General features: G+C 34.9%; 1 protein-coding gene across 1 annotated transcript in view; it reads left to right on the plus strand.

The window, feature by feature from the left end:
* Chn1 (chimerin 1) overlaps positions 1-20,749 on the plus strand; it is a 165,554-nt gene that overhangs the window by 21,547 nt on the left and 123,258 nt on the right. Inside the window, exons 3-4 of the mRNA XM_076865581.2 lie at positions 13,223-13,261; positions 17,242-17,297. Of these exons, the coding sequence (XP_076721696.1) occupies positions 13,223-13,261; positions 17,242-17,297 (95 nt within the window). The remainder of the gene's footprint in view (positions 1-13,222; positions 13,262-17,241; positions 17,298-20,749) is intronic.

The raw sequence follows: 20,749 nt of genomic DNA on the forward strand, positions 1-20,749 counted from the left end.
CAGGAGTGGGAGCCCTTTATTGTAGGACAACAGTGGTATTTATACATTCCACACAGCTTATCTTAATTAGCATAAACTAGATACATCAGTCAACCAATAAGGAATCTCCACACTTAATGGCTCGATGGTGTTACTTCACAAACCACTCCCTCTGGCAAAATGCCCGGTGCCATCCAGACTTGTTTACAGACTCTAACATATTTATATATTAATATACATATGTGTGTGTGTGTGTGTGTGTGTGTGTGTGTATGGATATGTTCATGTCCACTTTTGTTAAGTTATTTGCTTTGTTCACCATTTATCCTACATAAAATGCCCAGTAGCTTAGGAAATATTCATTTCAGAATGACAGAAAGAAATGTTACTCTGTAATAGTTTAGATTATGGCATCACAAATATTGTAGAGTGGAAGTTAATGTCAGGTACCTCAAGAATCAAGTTACAAAATTTGGGGAGGTGGTAATAACAATATTCATTTGTCCAATTGATATGCCCAAGGTCAGACTCATAGTAAGTGCTAATGGAGAAGGTTTTTCTATCCTTAAAGCCCACACTTTTAATCATTGCCTTGCAGACTAGCAGCAGGGAGGTAGCTCCTAGTCATCAATCCTGACACTTACATGGGCCTGGTAGAAAACATGTCTCTTGACCTTGTGAGCTACTTCCCAGGAATCCTTTATCTTTACCTCCTTCCCTCCCTGCCACCTCCCCCAACTTTGCCTTTTGCTTGTTTTCTTTGTTAGAAATATCTCAGAACTTTCTTTCAGCCTTTAGTTTCCCTGATCTTCATGTGTATTTTGTCAGCTTTTGTTCCAGGTTTCTGCCCTTCCTAAGAACAATGTATTTTGGGACTAGACTTCTAACAGCTTCTAACACTAAAATCAGGCAGGAAGACCACAGTGCTCTGTGGAATCTGAAATACTTAATTATTTTGTTTCTTATGCATGTTTTCTGTTTTATGATCCAGCAAAATGTTGAGTCACTATAGTTCTGTGTACCATATGTTGAAGTATATAGGCTATGATAGGAAGTAGGCATGAAGATTGGACAGCAGCCCACTCAACTGTGGAAAATACCAGTAGGCATAATCCTTGTGTCAAGCATTTTCTTTCTAATCTTAAACCTTGTGTGAATGGACTTGTGGTTGAGCAATTGAAGGGTACAAGGCAAAAATATTGTTAGGGTAATCCTGGATTATTAGCAAATCTGTGAAAACTCCTCTCATCATTTTCTTTTAATATCCATTGATATTAAATGATGATAGAACACTAGAAAAAAGAAATACAAGTGATCATTTATCATCTTTTGTATATTAGGAACTTTTTAGGATCTCCCTAACATAAGATTTTGCAAATATGCTTATGAGGGTTTTTTTTGCATTGTTACAGATTTTATGCAAACTAAGAGATTGTATTTTCTATTTCTAGTCCTCCAGATGCATAATTGAGAATTTTAACTGTTCCTCTGCTAGCTTAGTTTACTTTCTTGCCAGATAACCCTTGGCCTCATCACTGGACACAGTGTATGTAGATGAACACTCTAACAACCTGACTTTATGGCTTCCCTCCTCCTTCCTAGTAGAGTGAGAACAGTCCCAAGAGCTTCACTTTACTTTTTTGTCCCAATTTCCATTTTTTAAAAGCTGCATCACAAAAATCCTTGACTACTCCTCTGCCACCCACTTCACCTTTTTTTTCCTCCCCATGTTAGATCACTAATTTTTTAATCTTCTCCAACAAAAGTGATTCACAGTTTAAATATTACAGGAAGTCAGAATTTCTAGATTGTGAAAAGTATATCTGCATATTCCAGCAGGAATTTTTAGCTTAGGGGAATTTGAAGTTGGAAAGGGATTGATGTTCTTTGCCTCATAAGACTTTTTCATAAAATGCAGATAAGTGCCCTTCTTCAATTTTATAGATTTAATGAAGTAACCATTCTTTTTTAAACATGGGAACCAGAGAACACCCTAAACATTTCACTGAAGGTTACACTCAAACTTCTGAGGCACAGGGAAACCAATAGCAAGGTTATCCTAACAGTATCAGGAATGCACCTAACCACAGCTTGCCTCCACTGTCCTTGGAAGCTGTTCTTGAAGCTAGATGCCTCAGGGTTATTTGTATCCTCCATATTTAGCCTTGTAATAGACCTTTGTGGACTGCACTGGAAACATTTCCTCATACGTTAGCTTTGCCTGTGAGGAGTTGTACTGGCCTTTCTTTTGCTCATATGAGCTTAGATTGTCTCCCTTCAGTCCCTTGAGTCATTTGTCTTTGTGTTTTGTCTCTTCCTCATTGCCTAAGTATTTTTAGGGGTAGTCACTGGACTTTGCAATTTTCCTTTTTTCTAACCTATAAATCCTTTATTAGAGTATCAGTGGAGATTATGAGCATGAGATCTGGAGCTACATGGTCTCAGTTAAGTTCTGGCTGTGCTGCAGGGCACTTTAAAGTGTTTGGTGCCGTGACCTTGAGTACTGGTTTCCTCATCTCTAAAATGGTAATAATAGTAATATCTAATTCATAGGGTTGTTTGAGCATAAAGGAAAAAATAAAAGCATTTAACAAAAGCCTGACATATTATGTGTTCAATTCAACAAAAGTTATTACTGTGTACTATTATTGTTTTAGGCTAATGGTTCTCAAATTTTTTAACTCAGGACTAATTTATGATCTTAAACATTATTGAGAACACTATAGAACTTTTTTGCTTATGGGGGTTATATGAATTGCAATTCACTATATTTAAAATTAGAGTTGAGAAAAAATTAAGTTACCAATTAAAAATAGTAATAAAAATCCATTACATGTTGGCATAAATAACATTTTATGAAAGGTAACTATTCTATAAAGTAGGAAGAAAAGTGGTATTCTTTTATATTTTTACAAACTCCTTAATGTCTGACTTAAGGAGTTCTCATAACTGCGGCCATCTTTTGCAATATATTTTGATTGGTATATAAAGAAAATCTGGCCATTTGCAGATATGTATTTGGAAAAGAGGGAAGTATTTTAAATGCAAATAATTGCAGTTGTTGTTCTCTGATATTACACTAAGACTTGACAAATGGTAGTTCCTAAAGGTCATTTGCAATGCAAACCCTGAAATTAAATCAGTAAACACTTTGTTACCTTAAAGTCTGTTGGTCCATCTTGTATTTGACTGGATCTTTTACCATATATGATGCTGTCATGCATTTGTTATTTCAAAAAAGATTATTTCATTGAATTTTGCAAATCCTCTAATGTTAACACATTTCATTATGCAGTTTGTTTAAAAATCATATTCTTTAATACCACCATGGATCTCATGGAAAAATCTTTGAATATTAACGATCTTGTCAAGTTTTTGATGGTGGATAAAAGTTTCCCCAGACTCTAATTTTCACTTAAAAACTTGAATTTTATGATTGGCAATAAATACTGTCAGTTATTTTCATTGAAGTGACAAGCTCACTTTGTTCATTTTTGAGAAAATATCTATCAAATACCCACGTCTGATTAGTCATAGTTTGTCAGTCATTCTTTCAAGTGAAATGGTGTTTATGAAATTTGCAGTTACTTCAGCTCACAACTCTAATGATCTTACACATGCTTTTCTTCAAAACAACCATCATACTCAGTATGCAACAGATGTGCCTCATGCACACTACTCATTTTGTCACGTAGAATATTTAACAAGATGCATACTCAAAGGTCAAGTTTTAATAAAATTAATAGTTCTTTAAACTGTTTCATCAGGGACACTCCTAAGTGAACTGGGTTTTTGTTTACAATGAGTGTGGTGATGAAGACAACAGTGGCAACTGATATAGTTCATTGTTTTGTGCTGCGGCACCAACAGTTGTGCCCACCATCACTTTTGCACCCCCAGTGCAAATGTCAATACAGTGAAAAATACTTCTTAGTATTCATAGGAAAATAGTTTTGGCTTTGTGGATCCCCTGAAAGAGTCTTGGCAACCCACAAGGATCCACAAACCATGCAGAATTCCTGGGATACAGCAATGTGAAAAACAGACAAAAACAAACAAAAAACCCTGCCCTCATCAAGCTTACACTCTAGTGGAGTGAGAGAAACCAAAAACAACATAGATTGTTTAAATATATGGTATTTAAGATTGTGATAAGTACAAAAGAAGAAAAAGAATGTGAAGTGCCTGGACATTTTGAATTTTTTAGGTAATGATAGGGAAGCCTCACTGAGTAAAGAACTCAGCAGGCCAGAGAGCAAGCTGTAGAGATACCTGGGGAGAACATTCCAGACTGAGGAAACAGCTAGATGAAAGTGTACCTCATATGTCTGATGAATGGCAAGGGAACCGGAGGCTGAAGAAGAGTAGGCAAAAGGGAGAGGAGCGAATGAATCATGAAGTGAGGGGCACAGATTATCTAGGAGTTTCGCAGGCAAGTGATTCTGGAAAATCTTTGGGTATGCACATTGCTTGGTCTTGTGAAAATGCAGATTCCGGTTCACAGATGAGGGTTAGGTCCTATATTCTACATTTTTTTTAATTTTTAAAAATTTGTTATATATGACAACAGAATGCATTATGATTCATATTACATATATAATGCACAATTTTTCATATTTCTGGTTGTACACAAAGTAGAGTTACACCATTTGTGTCTTCATACGTGTACTTAGTGTAATGATGTCCATCTCATTCCACCATCTTTCCTACCCCCCTCCCCTGCCTCCTCCCCTTTACCCTATCTAGAGTTCATCTAATCCTCCCATGTCCCCCTCCCTAACTACGTTATGAATCAGCATCCTTAAATTAGAGAAAACATTCAACATTTGGTTTTTTGGAGTTGGCTAACTTCACTTAGCATTATATTGTCCAATCCATCCATTTACCTGCAAATGCTATGATTTTATTCTCTTTTAATGCTGAATAATATTCCATTGCGTATATACACCACATTTTCTTTATCCATTCATCTACTGAAAGGTATCTGGGTTTACAGTTTAGCTATTGTGAATTTTGCTGCTATAAACATTGATGTGGCTGTGTCCCTGTAGTATGCTGTTTTTAAGTCCTTTGGGTTTAGACTGAGGAGTAGGATAGCTGGGTCAAATGGTGGTTTCATTCCCAGTTTTCCAAGGATTCTCCATACTGCTTTCCATCTCAGAAGAAGATATACAGTTAATCAACAAATATATGAAAAAATGTTCAATATCTCTAGTAATTAGAGAAATGCAAATCAAAACTACTTAAGATTTCATCTTACTCCAGTCAGAATGGCAGCTATTAAGAATACAGTAAGTGTTGTCAAGGATGTGGGGAAAAGGCACACTCATACATTGCTGGTGGGACTGCAAATTGGCACATTCTGCATTTCTAACAGGTTATCACGTAATGCCAACGTTATGCTTCTCTTTGAACTGCAATCTTTGTAGGCAATTGTAAGAGGTTTGGTTTTTATTTTGAGTTATTCAGAAGCCATTGGAGAGAACCCAGAGTGACATTGTGATGTACGTTTTAACATGATCAGTCATAAATATTAATATCAGTGGTAAGTCTATAATCCCTTATCCAAATCCCTAGGGACTGGATGTGTGCTAGAATTCAGAATTTTTCAGACTTTACTAGTTAATATATTTCATATATGTATGTGTCATATATTTTATAAACCACCATCAGTATCTGAGGCATTGCTCTAATCACACATTAATAATATTTTTGTAATGAAATGAATGAACAGGCACAATGAGATAAAGACTAAATATTCTAATATCTGTTTACATGAGAACTTTGCTGCCAATGAGTTATAGAGTCTAAAAAGTATAAAAATACTTAAAAATATACTTTCAGATTCAAATCAGACCAGGGTTTGCTGCCAAATGAGTTATAAAAGTGCTTTCACAGGCTGGGGCTGGGGCTGGGGCTGGGGCTCAGTGGTAGAGCACTTGCCTTGCATGTATGAGATATTGGGTTCGACCCTCAGCACCACATGAAAATGAATAAATAAAGATACGTGTCCATCTATGACTAAAAATATATTTTTAAATAAGTGCTTTCATTTTTCAAAGCATTTGTTTTTTATAGTTCAGAAAACATGGACTTTTGTTGCTGTTTTACTTCTAGTTAGTTGCTCCTCTTTTTTTTTTTTGGCAGTACTGGGATTGAACCCAGGGCCTCACGCATGCTAGTCAAGAGCTCTACCACTGAGCTACATCCCAACCCTACAACAACTTCTTCCTTCCTTCCTTCCTTCCTTCCTTCCTTCCTTCCTTCCTTCCTTCCTTCCTTCGTTCCTTCGTTCCTTCCTTCCTTCCTTTTCTTCCTTTTCTTCCCTTCCTCCTTCCCTCCCTCCCTCCCTCCCTTCCTTCCCTCTCTCCCTCCCTCCCTCCCTCGGATTGAACCCATGGGTGTTTAGCCACTGAGCTCCATCCCCAGTTTCTTTTTTATTTTTTGAGACAGGTCTTGCTAAGTTGCTGAGAATCTCCCCGACAAGAACTTCATTAAGACAGTCTAATATGTGTTCATTTTAAGCCTTGTTGGACACAAGTGTCAACAAGAGGCACCACATCCCAAGTCCTTGATGCCTGATTCTCTTCTCAAAGTTAGAAAAGGGTACCTATCAATTTAAAAGACAAGTTCTCCTTTCCAAAGAGTTTTTACATGTTGATAGCCTATACTGTCATGTGTGCAGTCAAAGCATAGTTAATTAAAACATGCTGGGCATTTTATTATACTTTGGTACTGTCAGCATGTACTTAGAATTATCCAACTCTGCTCATTTGTGGTTGACATAATATTGCTTCCATATCTGACTTTACTTTCTTGCTTACAGCTGTGAGCAGCCTTATTCCACATTTGGCTCTGTAGCATATAATTTAAAGCAAACTTCTCTGTATTTTTCAGAATACACTTGTTTTCTTCCTTAGTGACTGAGTGATTTTCCCAGAGAGGTTCAGCTGAGCAGAAATGCATTTGGAAACTATTATAAGATTGAGGAATGCTGTGACCTTTTTCTCAACTCCGTTACCTGTGATATCAAAGTGTTTGTAATATCTCTCCTTTTACCATAGATTTTCATGTAAAGGTAGTATATCCTATTTTCTGAGTACCTGTCCTATTGATAAAGCTTGAAGACAATGATGTAAGGGAGACTTTGAAAGGTTGCTTTAAGCTTGCTGGCAAAATGACATATTGAGTCTCATCACTGGGGAGTTGTTATCTATGAGTCTGAACTAAAGGATAATGCACAGTCTAATAAGTATGTTATATTGCCTACTCCTAGCCCATAGAATATGGTGATGGATTCCTTTTCCAAGGGCAAAGGTCCAGGTGGGCCACTGCTACAAAACTGTACTGTTGTGTACAGGAAGCATGGTTTAGGAATAATTTGTCCCAAAGGATAATAATAACAACATTGTGATTTTCCCTTTAAGAAAAGAACAAGGAAGGTATATACTGGGTCTGCTGAAGGAAGTGAGGGCATTTGCAATAACTAAGTTAATAGTCCTTAGCTGACTAGAAAGTCACCAATAAGAGTATAGTTTTTAGTCTATTATTTTCCAGAATTTGTATTTATAAAAAATAAAAATTCTGTGGAGTATTCAGAGGGTTATATTTTAGTATTGAAAATTTTAAGTGCTATGGATAGTTAAAATTCTAAGTTGTTTTGTCTGGAAATGTGTTTATCATGTGTGGGTGTATATATACACATATATGTATATATTATTTTAAAATATATGACATGTGGTATATTCTTTTAAGGCTAAATTATAAGAATTTCATAAAAATTAATTTATTGCATTTTAATTATGGACATGAGATGCCAATAAGTAGAGGGTATACTTTATTGCCAGTGATGAATTTTGTGTTTTTACTCTTATTTTCTGGGGTGGAGGGCTTCAGGGACTATGATCATTTTACTAAAGGTATAAATTTTTTTTTTTTTTTTTTTTTTTTGGTTACCTAACAAAATCCAAATGGGAGCCATTTGGGAATGCTGAGTTGTTATTGAGAGACTTGGCAGGAACTAAATGTTTTATTGAAGTTCCTTTTTAGAAACCCTTTGAGTGAGTAGGTCTATCTGAGGACCTTCTATAAGTATGCCAGCCTGTTAGCATAAACATTATCAGAAATCACTAAATCCTGTAAGGAGAAAACCTCAGAGGTATGACTTGTTGTCTAGAAGCAGAAATAGCAGGTTGGAAAATGACCCCTGTTACCTTGCATTTGAGTCAAATGACCCAATTACTGTGTGTAGCTCTTTGTTTCCAAAAGTATACTGAAAAGATTTGAGTGAGCAGAAGGACTTTGTGTAGTCTGTTTGCTGGGGCTGCCAAGCTGGTGAGAGGAAGCTTTGCTTAGGTCTTTAATTAAAGGCCAAGCCTGAGTTTTGAGAAGGAGAGCGTTCCAAGTTGGCTTCAGTTGCATTTAGGAGGTTTTGCTTGCCCAGGCTGTGGGTCGTTGGTGAGAGGTTGAGCATTGCATTTGCAAAATGTTTGCTTCTGGAGATCTCTGATGAATTTACATGTGAACACTGTAGTTGGACCTTCTCAGAAGGAGTTTTCCCTCATGTTTTAATAGTTGTGGATCATTGTTCTCTAAAGCATTAAAAATAATTATCTTTGGTTTTAAGAATAGTTTACTTCCATTACAGTTGAATCATAACACATCATTTTTCAATCTTGTAGCTATTTTAAATGACTTTTTTGCTTCTAAGGGTGAATTTAGCTGACCTGATTTGGTTGTGACTTTGTAGGGTGAATTTTAATTATCTTAGTTGAAATGCTTCTTTCCACATTTTGAAGCATTTTTCTAGGAAAAAAAGTTTAGTCAGGATGTGAATGAAGTACCTAGAAATGTAGCATAGCTCAGTTTATTTGTTTCCTCCTTAGTTTTGAGTTCTGTGTTATTATAATCCTTTAAATTTTACTGTGAATATGTTTCTAAGAAACATATTTCTTTTGGGGTAAGGAACTTAGCTGTTTTCTTTGTGCCATTCAAATAATAGCAATAACACTTATGTGGAATTTATTGCTTATATGAAGTCCTTGTTTTTTTTTTTTAAAAGATATCACTTATAATAAAAGAGTTTTGTGTTCATAAGCATGTTATCATTTTAGTGTGTCCAAATTTGGTACAGAAACAGAACATCAGCAGGTGGGGATGAATCATTAATGCTTTGCATTTGGGGAATAAAACAGTTCAGGGAATCTCTTGCCAGGTGGTTGAAAGGTGAGCCTTCATTTGAAGGGAAGATGCTGTGTTTGTTGTTAGTGAATATTCTTTTTACAGAAATCAAAATTATTTTTAAATCAAAGGTGGATATGCTTTAAAATATAAGTTTTAGAGTGTTAGCCATTAGTCTAAACTTCGTTTAAAATGCATCAGTTCTTTTGAGAAATTCATCATATTGTTTAAAGTCATAAAAGCCTTTGAGTCTAATGCAATGAAGAGCTTGAATTTAAGTGTAATCTGTTCTAGAATGAACTATTTATCTTTTAAAATAAAAAGTTAATCAGGCTTAAAATTCAAGCGTACTTGAACTTTTAGTACTGTTCTAAACCAAAGAATGCTTAAGATATAAATATATAATGGTATACAAAACTCTACATAATAAAAAGAATGAAATAAATTTTTTTTATTTTCAAAGATGATTCATTTTTAACATCTATCAATGCATTAGATGTAGTAGATAGGATCTAACTGAAGAAACCATAAGAATTTATTCATTTTGATAATGATTTATTTCTCCCAAATTAGGACCATTAGGGTATTTATAAGTAGATTTAATTCTATCAATAAATGAAACATTTGGGTATCTCCTAAATGGCCCTAATATCATAAAATTGTAGTATATTAAAGATAATATCCTGTCAGGTATGGTGGTGCATGCTTATAATCCCAGTGACTTGAGGAAGTTGAGGCAGGAGGATCACCAGTTTGAGCCAGCATCAAGACCCTGTCTCAAAAGAAAAACAAACTGGGGGTATAGTTCAGTGGTCTTGTCTCCATCCAGTCAGGATGCATACCTTTCATGTATGTATGTGTGACAGTACAAATGGAGTACTTCAACCAGAGGATGTCTCCCAAGCTAGTGCTCAGAGGTTTTATTGAGACCTTATTACATACACCTGGTCGATGGGTTGCCCTTCCATTTGTTCAAATGATACTACCCCAAAACCCTACCCTAAATTACTATTCTATGGCTAGACCCAGGCAAATAGATTATCTGCTGGGAGTCAAGGGCAAAGGTCAGACCTTTTCTGTGGCAAGGCTAAATTCTTTACTATACAGGGTTCCCAGTCTGGTGAAGTGCCAGCTTCCTTCATGGGGTATCATCCATATGGTGGATCACTTCCCTTTATATTTCAGAGCCTGACAGGGAGGTTGGGATAGACATGAATTATGAATGAGCATCAAGAGAGTGAATTTATATTCTCCTGTTATAAACCTTGGACCAACCACACATCCTCCTCCTTAGAATTGGATGACAGTATAGTAGCAATTGTTTACCATCGGTGAAATTGTAAAAATTACTGGAATGCTTACCAACAAAATTTTTCTAGTTTTGAAAAAATACAAATGAATTACTTATGATTTTCTTATTTGGACAAAGTTCAATATAATTAGTCCCTTCCACATAAATGCACACACACACGCACACCCTAGTAGAGGAAATGTATGTGTGCTTGTCACTGCATTAAGGTCATGTTTCATTCTGACTTTTGAACCCAAGGGCACTTAACCATTTAGCAACATCACCAACCCCCTTTTTATTTTTTATTTTAAGACAGGTTCTTACTAGGTTGCTTACAATTTCCCTGATTTTCTGAGGCTAGCTTCAAATCTGCGATCCTCCTGCCTTAGCCTCCAGAGCCACTAGGATTGCAGGCATGCACCACCATGCCCAGCTTCATTCTGATATTCTTTTTTGGGGGGAGTGGGTGTAATGGAGATTGAACTCAGGGGCAATCGACCACTGAGTCACATCCCAGCCCTATTTTGTATTTTACTTAGAGGCAGGGTCTCACTTAATTGCTTAGTGCCTCGCTTTTGCTGAGGCTGGCTTTGAACTTGCGATTGTCTTTGCCTTAGCTTCAGAAGCTGCTGGAATTACAGGCGTGCGCTGCTGCACCTGACTTCCATTTCGACTTTTTATCATCACTGGGCAAGTTCACTTGAAGTAGCATTTTCCCTAAATGATGGCTTAGTATCTACAGTCATTCTTCATTATTCATAAGTTAGGTATTTGTGAATTTGCCTACTCACTAGCATTCACTTGTAACCCTCGAACAAATACTTATGGCATTCTTGTGGTCATCTACAAATATTCACAGAGCTGTAAAAAATTTGAGTGTTTGACTTGCCTGTTACAAGCTAGGATCAGACAAAGTCCATTTCCTTTTTTCAGTTTTCATAGTGCAAAGTATCCTTTTTGTGGCCTGCTTAGTGCCACGAGGTTTGCATTTTTGTGTTTTTTTTTTTTTTGTTGTTGTTGTTGGTGGTGGTGGTTGTGGTGATTCTGCTGTTTAAAATGACCTCCAAGCATAGTGCTGTGAAGCTGCCTTGTGTTCTTAAGGGCAAAAAGGCTGTAGTACTTCTCATGGAGAAAAGCTTCTTACAGGCATGAGTTACAGTGGCTGTTGGCTGTGAGGTCAATGCTAATGAATCAACAGCATACACTAAACAAGGTGTCTTTAGAGAAACACACATAAAGCAATGCTGTTATTGATTGGTTAATGAAAATGCTGTGACCAGAGGCACACAGGAACCTAACTGTGTTTCCCTTAAGAGCAGTGGTTCAGTGTTTGCTACTAAATTTAATGTTAGAGGTGATTTATAGAAAATAACTACTACAATAAGTGAAAATAAACTGTATTTTCTGCCATTACTTCATTGTCCATTTATTCATGTAATTTTTTATTTCTTCTTTAAGCAAACATATTTGAACATTTCTGGGCTCCACGTGACAGAATTTTCTCTTTATGTACTTAAATGCCCCCTACTTATAGTCTTGCTGTGTCCCTCTAACTCAGAGTGTTTGTGTGGTTTATGATAACACATCATAAATGAAGTGTGAGGTTACATTTTAAAGCTTGGGAATTGAAGGCTGAATGTTTTGGTTCCATAGCCATTTTGAGCTTCCTGTTCAACTTTCTCAATAAACTTTCTAGAATTTTTCTTGCCTCCTTGGGCAAGATTTGTAGGACAAGATTTGCCAGTGGTTTTGTGTTAGATGCCAGCAGAGCCAGGGGATATGACTGGCCTTACCTTTCCACACCAAAACATGATACGTCTTCCAATTTAGTCACATAGTCTCGCAGGTGGGACTTCTGGCTGGCAGAATGATTCCTCAGCTAGGCATTGCTGATGAGAAGTCAGACCACACTGGCCTGTTCCCTTTCTCTAATTAATCCATCTCCCTCATGTGTTTGTCTTCCTTCTCTTCCCACTGCCTCTTAAATCTGCACTCAACCAGAACGAGGGAAATGGACTTGAAGAGCAGATGTTCACCTCCTATTCTTTGTGGTTCCCTGGAGAGAGACTCTTTCATGGAGGTGTTTCTCATTTCCTGGCTTTGATTGTCTAGGACGTGTTGGAACTAGGATCTGTGATACTGCTATTCTTCTCTCTTCATGTTACCAAGACCTGTTACACAGGAATCCCCCAAGTGGAACAGGGGTGGGGGAATAGAGAAATACTCAACACTTTTGGAGATTAAAATTATTTGGTCAGTTTGACTGAAAAAGAAAAATTCTAATGATTTCAGAGCTCTTTCAGTGAAATAATCATTAAGCCCAAATAAATAATAACTATTGAGTATTATATCATGGCTCTAAGAAATGAGTACCAGGAGTAAAAATCAATGGGTACAGTAAACGTCTTTGAACATTTTTGTAAAACTGTAGTCTAAGAAAGGAAGGACCAAGGCTAAAAAAACCTTTGAATGTTCTTTAGTGTTTAATGCAATGCCTAGGACAAATAGAAGTCAGCTAATATATATTAAATGAATTAGAGATTAAAACATCTTTTTAAGGGGCTGAGGATGTGGCTCAAGTGGTAGCGCGCTCGCCCGGCAGCGTGCGGCCCAGGTTCGATCCTCAGCACCACATACAAACAAAGATGTTGTGTCCACCGAGAACTAAAAAATAAATATTAAAAAATTCTCTCTCACTCTTTCTTTAAAAAAAACCCCATCTTTTAAAAATATAAATATTCAGTAGTATTAATTTTGTATTTATTCTTTCAGATACAGATGAATATAGACCTCCTGTTTGGAAATCTTACTGTAAGTATACAAATAAATTTAATTGTGTGGGATATAGTGTTAAGTAACATAATGTTAAGTAACATAAGCATATTGGGATCATTAGATATAAAGATTCATTCTGTTATGTACCCATTATTGAAAAATTAATTCACAACAAAGAAATAATTGTGGTATAAGTGTTTCCACAAAATCTGTATCCTGTTGGAGTGTGTGAAGTACAATTCCTTGCAGAATTCCATGTTGGAGACCCTGAGATCACTTGCTCAGAATGGCTCAGGAAGGAGAAGCTGAGAATTCAAGCAGTCTAACTCTTCTGATCCTCATCCTTTATATGACAAAAGTAATATATAGATGATGATAAGTTGGGAGGTTGTGTTAATAGAAAAAATGAGTGAAAAGATGCAGAAAAAGTGATCTTTTTGATAATATTCTCAAAATGTGAGAACACAGTTATCCTTCCTTCCTTTTTTATGATGCTGGACCCTTGAACATGCTGAAATGATGCAAGTGTAAAGGAACCAGCATTGCTGAGAAGCTCAATGGTGGCTGTCATCTACTGCCAGGTTTTTATGATGCCAGGGCCTCACACGTGTTAGGCAAGTGCAGGAGGAACATTAGATTTCTATATTGCTCTTTAAACTTTGCAATAGAATAAATATTTCTTTGAGAGAATGGAGGTTCTTAGTCCTTTATTTTTCTTCTTTACTAGAGAATATCATTTATTAAGCAAGAGAGATTCCTGATTTTTTAAAGAATAGAAATAAAGTTAATATAATCAAAGTAGTTTTAAAAAAACCTATGATTTTACTGTTATAGAAACAGTACTGGTTTTTGTATGTTGTCTGTAGTTTAATAAGCAACCTAATATTAACATCTCTGCAAAGGTAGAGAGTTATTCTAAGTATTGATGTTTGTAAATTGTTCAGATTTCCTGACTAAAGGAGCAGTAATTCAGGTTCTCATTGATTTATGTTCCCAGAATAGCAGACAATTTTATTTTAATAGGTTGCCACTTTGGGATAATTATAATAACTAAAATATGAATAGTCTGTAAATATGGCGATTGGTGATTTTTCCCTCCTACTGGAATTTGTAAATTTTTCTTTTGTGAGTTAAGTTCTTAGAATAAAAACTCTCTAAGAAACAGAACTGTAGCCTTTGGGGCAACTAGGAGTACCAAAATAAATTGAAAAGTAACTTTCTATGATTAAAGGTCTTGAAAAAGGAAACAATTATACCCTTTGAAACCGATGAAGATGAAGGGGAAACGTAGATCAATTCTCATGTGACAGTACTGTCAACTTAGATCAGTTCTCATGTGACAGTATTGCAAAGTTTAAAAAAGATAGGCTCTTTATGAGCTTATCTTCATGTTTGCGTACTGAATAGGTAAATGCTTTCTGATGATAACCAGGTACTACAATATTTGTGCTTTGAATCACAGTCAACATTTCCCTTGCTCTAGTAACTTTTGATGTTCTTCTTGACTATCGCTCAGTTATTAAAAGTTGAGTTTTTATAGGTTACTGTACTTTCCAGAGCATTTTATTGACAAAGGAATCTAATCGTTTGAGAACTATTACTAAGAGCCAAAACATGATCCTGGTTTTCATCTTCTAGTTATAGTAACTAATATGGAGGAATGGACTTAAGTAATCTTCTTTTTTACAAATCATGTTTTGCCTTCACTTAGGAGAATGTTGATTTACATCCTTGGACTCTCAGAGCCAAATACCAGTGACCCAATAGGCTGAGTCGAGAATCATAAGTTCGAGGCCAGCCTCAACAACTTAGTGAGCCTCAGTCTCAAAAAAGAACTAATGTTGTAGCTCAGTGGTAAAATGCCCCTGGGTTTAATATACCCAGAACTCCTCCATACCCACACACACACCTTTTTTTTTTTTTATTTTTTTAATTTCAGTGCTTTCTCCTCCTTCTTTGTCTCAGAATTACTTTTCTCACATCATCTCTTTAATCTTTAATAAAACTATATTCACAGGCGGATTTTGTTTTGTTTTGATCTGTTCTAGGGATTGAACCCAGGGTCATTCTATGGTTGAGCTACACCCACCCCTTTTTGTTTTCATTTTCAGAAAGGGTCTTATTAAGTTGCTGAATCCGACCTTGAACTTGAGCTCTTTCTACTTTAGCCTCCAGAGTAACTGTTTAACAGGCGTGTGCCACCATGCCCAGTTTCACAGTTGTGTGTGTGTGTGTGTGTATTTTTTTAGTACCAAGGATTGAACTTAGGGGTACTTAACCACTGAGCCACATCCCTAGCTCTTTTTTTGTATATGATTTAGAGAGACAGGGTCTCATTGAGTTGCTTAGCGCCTCACTAAGTTGCTGAGGGTGGCTTCGAAATTGTGATTCCCCCTGCTTCAGCCTCCAGAGCTGCTGGGATTATAGGCATGAACCACTGTGCCTCGTCAGAGTTATATTTTTGATAAAAAAAACACTCTCATGAAGTATGAGCTAATGAAATATATCTAAAATTATTTTAATATGTACCACTCAGGGATTTTTGCAGCCATGGGAAAAAGGCAAAGAATACTTTTCTATCAGTAGAATTTCAGGCATGACCAAGGAAGTACTTTTGTTATTTATTTATTTTTGTATTACTGGAGACTGCACTAGGGCCTCACATTTGATAGGCAACCACTCTAAAACTGAGTTACATCCTCAGCCCTGTTTTTTTTTTTTTTTTTTTTTTTTTTAATTTTCAAGCATGAAAAGTATATCTTCTTGGTTCCTCTTAAATTGTAGCATTACCCTGATGTAATAACTTAGTGATGAACTTAATGCATTCTGGTAATAAAATATTATTATAAAGAATTATATTTATTATCATTAATCACCTATATGTAGTGACAGCTACTCTTTATTGAGAACTTTCTCTGTACCAGGGCCTATTTTAAGTCACAATATAGAGCAGTGGTGTGTCTATGTATGTTCTCAGTATATGCTATATATGTATATATACATATATACATACATACAGTCTAATTATATATGTACACAAAAAGCCTAACTGTGTATGTTTATGTTTCCATGTTTATGTGTATGTTCCCATGGCATACATGAATGAAAACGGTCAGAGATGGAATCAATATAATGACATCCAGTTAAAATGAGTCATGCATTATCTGACAATACTGGATGTCTGGATAGTTTAATGTTATGTTGACAAAACATCTAGGTATTTAACTATAGCATTAATTTAAATTCTTTTATATGTGATTATATATTTAGAAACAGAAAAAAGTTAAATATGAACAAGTTTAAACTTACTTTTTTCAACAGCCACACATCCTATTAATTCTTTTTTTCAATTTAAATCAAAAAGCCTGAAGTAAGCAAGGCTGAAAGTAGGTCATTGGTATCGTATAATTTTCACTGATCCATTTTTCGATACACTTAAAATCATCAGCTCTATTGGCAAATTATTTTAGTAGGTGAATTATTTCTTTTACTGCATTTAACCCTGTGGCATGAGTGAGTGAATACCTAGTGGTATGAAGTGAATAAGTGGTAGTTCTTTTGTCTCAGAAATTTTGCTTTTAAGGAAGATTATATTTGAAGATAGATACTTGAAATATAAATGTGTGTATTATTTCGAGCCTACTAGCCCTAATTTTAGTTTCAAGTTTAACAACATTGCTGATTTATATCAGATGTATGCTTTAATTCAGCCACAATAAGTTAGGGAAAATAAATGACGAGATTATAGAGAAGAGCTAAGTGTCTAGCACTGATTTGTCATAAGGTAAAAAGACATTTGTGGTGGATTATGATTTTTGTTTGCGCTTGCTCTTAGACTTTCACTAAATTTATTTTTATTTGCTTTCTTTGTTTTGTTCACAGCATGATTTAATTTAAAAGCAAATAATACTGTACCAGTTTTCTTACCAACATAGAAATCAGCCAGTATGTTATTTCTAATGTGTTCCTAAGTTCTACATAAGGGAAACTAATTTTTGATTTCTGCCTTCTCACAGTATATCAGCTGCAACAGGAAGCCCCTCATCCTCGAAGAATTACCTGTACTTGTGAGGTGGGTATATTGAAACCATTACAACAAAATTCTTCTCTGTCATTTATTTTCCAAACTATGACCTTCCTCAGAGGCTTGGTTCTTTGTGAGATTGACCATGTATGCTGGTTATGTATGCTGGTTGTCATCATAAAAATTGTTACTTGAATGCATTTTTCTTAACGTTTTACTTGACATAATTGCCACTCATTCAGAGACTGTTGTGAACGTCATAGAATATGATAGTGTAGTTTTAAGTGATGCTAGTATTCTTTTCAGTTAATTCATTTTAATTCAGTAATTTTATGTTTTACTCTTTTATTTTTATAAACAAAGTTTGATGGCTGGGGATACAGCTCAGTTAGTAGAGTGTCTGCCTTACATACAGAAGGCCCTGGGTTCTAATCCCCAGCACCACAACAAAAACAACAAAACAAAAATAAAGTTTGAAGGTGTTATTGTAAGATTATTGGAATGTTTTTTTTTTTCCATTGAGAGAAAGATTTAACAAATCTTGATGTAAAAAATGAATAAGGCATGGGTAATTCATCAGAAGATACTACATATGACAATATATGAAAAGATGACTAACTTGCCTGATAATAAGAAAAATGCAAATGAAAACACACAGAAAAGCTATTTTCACTTTACAGCCTGATAGAAATTCAAAAGCTTACAGCTTACTTAATTGACAAGACTCTGAGAAAATAGATACTCTTACACATTGCTAATGGGAATATGAAATGTTATGGCTTGATGAGAACTTTGTAATACTTAATAAAACTATACCTAAATTTTTCCTTTGACCTACTTCTAGTTTCTAGGGATTTACCCTGGTGAATTACCTGTTCACATGTGGAAGAACATACGCTACAAGTTTTTCATTGTAGGATTGTTAGTAATAGCAGAATATTGGGGAAGAAACTAAATGTGCAAAGGAGTCTGATTGAATTGAATAGAACTTAATGGTAGAAAGAATAAGAAATATAGATAGAAAATGTACATGTATATAGTATGTATGTTCCTTTTTAGTAAGGAAAAATGGAAAATAAGAAAAATTTTTAATTTTTAATTTTACAAAAGAGAAACACAGGAAGAATTAATCAGAGACCAGTGAAATAGCCATTATAAGGAAGGGGTGGGTAGTACTGGGGAGGAGATAGGGATGGTAGTGAGACTTCTGAGGATATATTTTTATATGTGTTGTTGTGACTTTTGAATTATGTAAATGTTTTACATATTCAACTAACAAAATTAAATAAATGATAAAAATCCTAAAATCAAATAGAAGTAGAAAAACAAATGAACATAAAAATTTATAACATAATCACCAGAAAACTTAACTATACCAACTTAGATGGATGTATTCTAAGGACCAAAAAATAAAGAGGATCTTTAGCTGTCTATAGTATCATTGTGACTGGAAGTGATACTTGTGTAGTAATCCTGAAATTATTTATCTGTAATTTAAAATAGAGCAAATGAGTAATTATATTGGATTTTTGTGGAACCAGGGTTCTTAAGAGATATAAAGAAGGAATGAGGCAGAGTTGGGGAGTGTGCTGTGTCATTCAATTTGAATTATGCTATTTAATATGAATTTACGGATTTTTACAAAATATGTTTTCTCTCTCAGACAATGGAAAGGGTGCTGTGGTTCCATCATAAGAATGCTTAGATTTTGGTTTTTAAATATTTTCTACTAAAAGGAGTCAGTGAAATTCCTGATTTCAGACTGTGAGGAAGAGATCCTGGAATATTTTATTGTATTAGAAAGCAAGGAAACATTCATAATCTGATGGGGACATGTCAAAAAGCCACAGAAACCTACTCAAGGATTCCCTCAAGAAAATTTGGGACAATTTGAACATCGAAAAGAATGAGCTGGACATGACGGTGCATGTCTGTAATCCCAGCCATTCAGGTAGGAGGATCAGAAGTTCAAGGCCAACTGGATCTATTTAGTGAACCTGTCTCAAAAAGGGGCTGGAATGTAGTTTAGCGGTAGGTGCTCCTGGGTTCAATCCCCAGTATATAAAAAAAGAGAGAGTATGATACTATGATAGTAATTGATTTTAATACAGTGAATGAAATAATTCATAAGTTCATAATGATATCAAATGATATTAAATGATATCATTTAAAATTTTAAACTAATAATCCAAAATTTTTAAAAAATAATAACCCATCCCAATTCAGAGAGGTAAAACGAGGGGGGAAATGTGAGGTTGTTCTTTATTGGGGAATGGCAGTTAAAATGTAGGAAGAACAATAAAATTATAAAATCACTATTTTATACTTTTATTTGACTCTAATAAGATTTGTCATTAGATGTTAAAACTATTGAGCGAAAGCCTCTAAATGAATATGGTAGGATATTCACATGGTCTCAATATATTAAACCACCAATTATTTATTAATTGCAAAGAGAAAAACACATCTTTATAATGGAGAGATCTGGCAATCATGCCCTTAACTAATTCAGCCTTACCTTTAGTGGAACAAACTGACACATGCCTCCTGAAGTTACACACACTGTGTTATCTGTGTAGTATTCTATCAAAAATGCTTAACTAAAATCTAATCATGAATTATGAATCTGACAAATCCATAATATATACATTCTCTAAGACATCTATCTAGGATTATAAACAATGTCATTATCATAAAAGGCGAAACAATGGTGAGACCATAGAAAATCAAAGGAGACAAAAGAGAAGTGGTAATCAAATTTAGATTATGTATCTAGACCCTATCCTGAAGGGTTTTTTTTTCTTTGTATATACATACAAATACACACAGATATGTACATGTGTGTGTCTGTGTATGTGTGTGTGTGTCTGTGTGTGTACATATATATGTTTGTAAAATCTATAAATTTTGGGCACAATTCAAGAAATTTGAATTTTGGCTATATATTAGATAAAATGTAATCATAGCAACTAACTTACTTAAATGGTACATTATTTAAAAGAATTGCTTCTTCATGGATAAAAATGTTAAAATGTCATTGTAACATCTTGTTTAAATAATACTATAGCTTTGAAAGTGTACAGTTACAAAGAACCAATTTACAAAATTTGGCAGAACTTTCATAAGATCGTCTTTTGAATGTCTAGTTGCAATTTATATAGAGAATGTACAGTCTGGATATGTAAGTATGCAGTGAGCATGTAGTGCTTGATTGCATTTCAAAGATACTGTGCCACCATCAAGAATGATTAATTTTATATTAATAAGAACTTGAAAGTATTATTGTAAAATTTTCTATTTTGTTTCATGTTCTGTTGAGACATAACTTTTTAACACTGAAAATGAGATATTGACAGTATTAACCTGAAGTATTTATTCATAGCACCATTATATTGAGAAATAGGTGTACTATACCTTTCTCAAAAGAATTTAAGACCACACAAATGAAAAATATAATAAAAGGAATAAAAATAGAAAAGTTGAGGAGTTTATTGCAATGC

The sequence above is a fragment of the Callospermophilus lateralis genome, chromosome 9 (genome assembly GCF_048772815.1).
Source record: "Callospermophilus lateralis isolate mCalLat2 chromosome 9, mCalLat2.hap1, whole genome shotgun sequence".
In the NCBI taxonomy this organism is placed as follows: Eukaryota; Metazoa; Chordata; class Mammalia; order Rodentia; family Sciuridae; genus Callospermophilus; species Callospermophilus lateralis.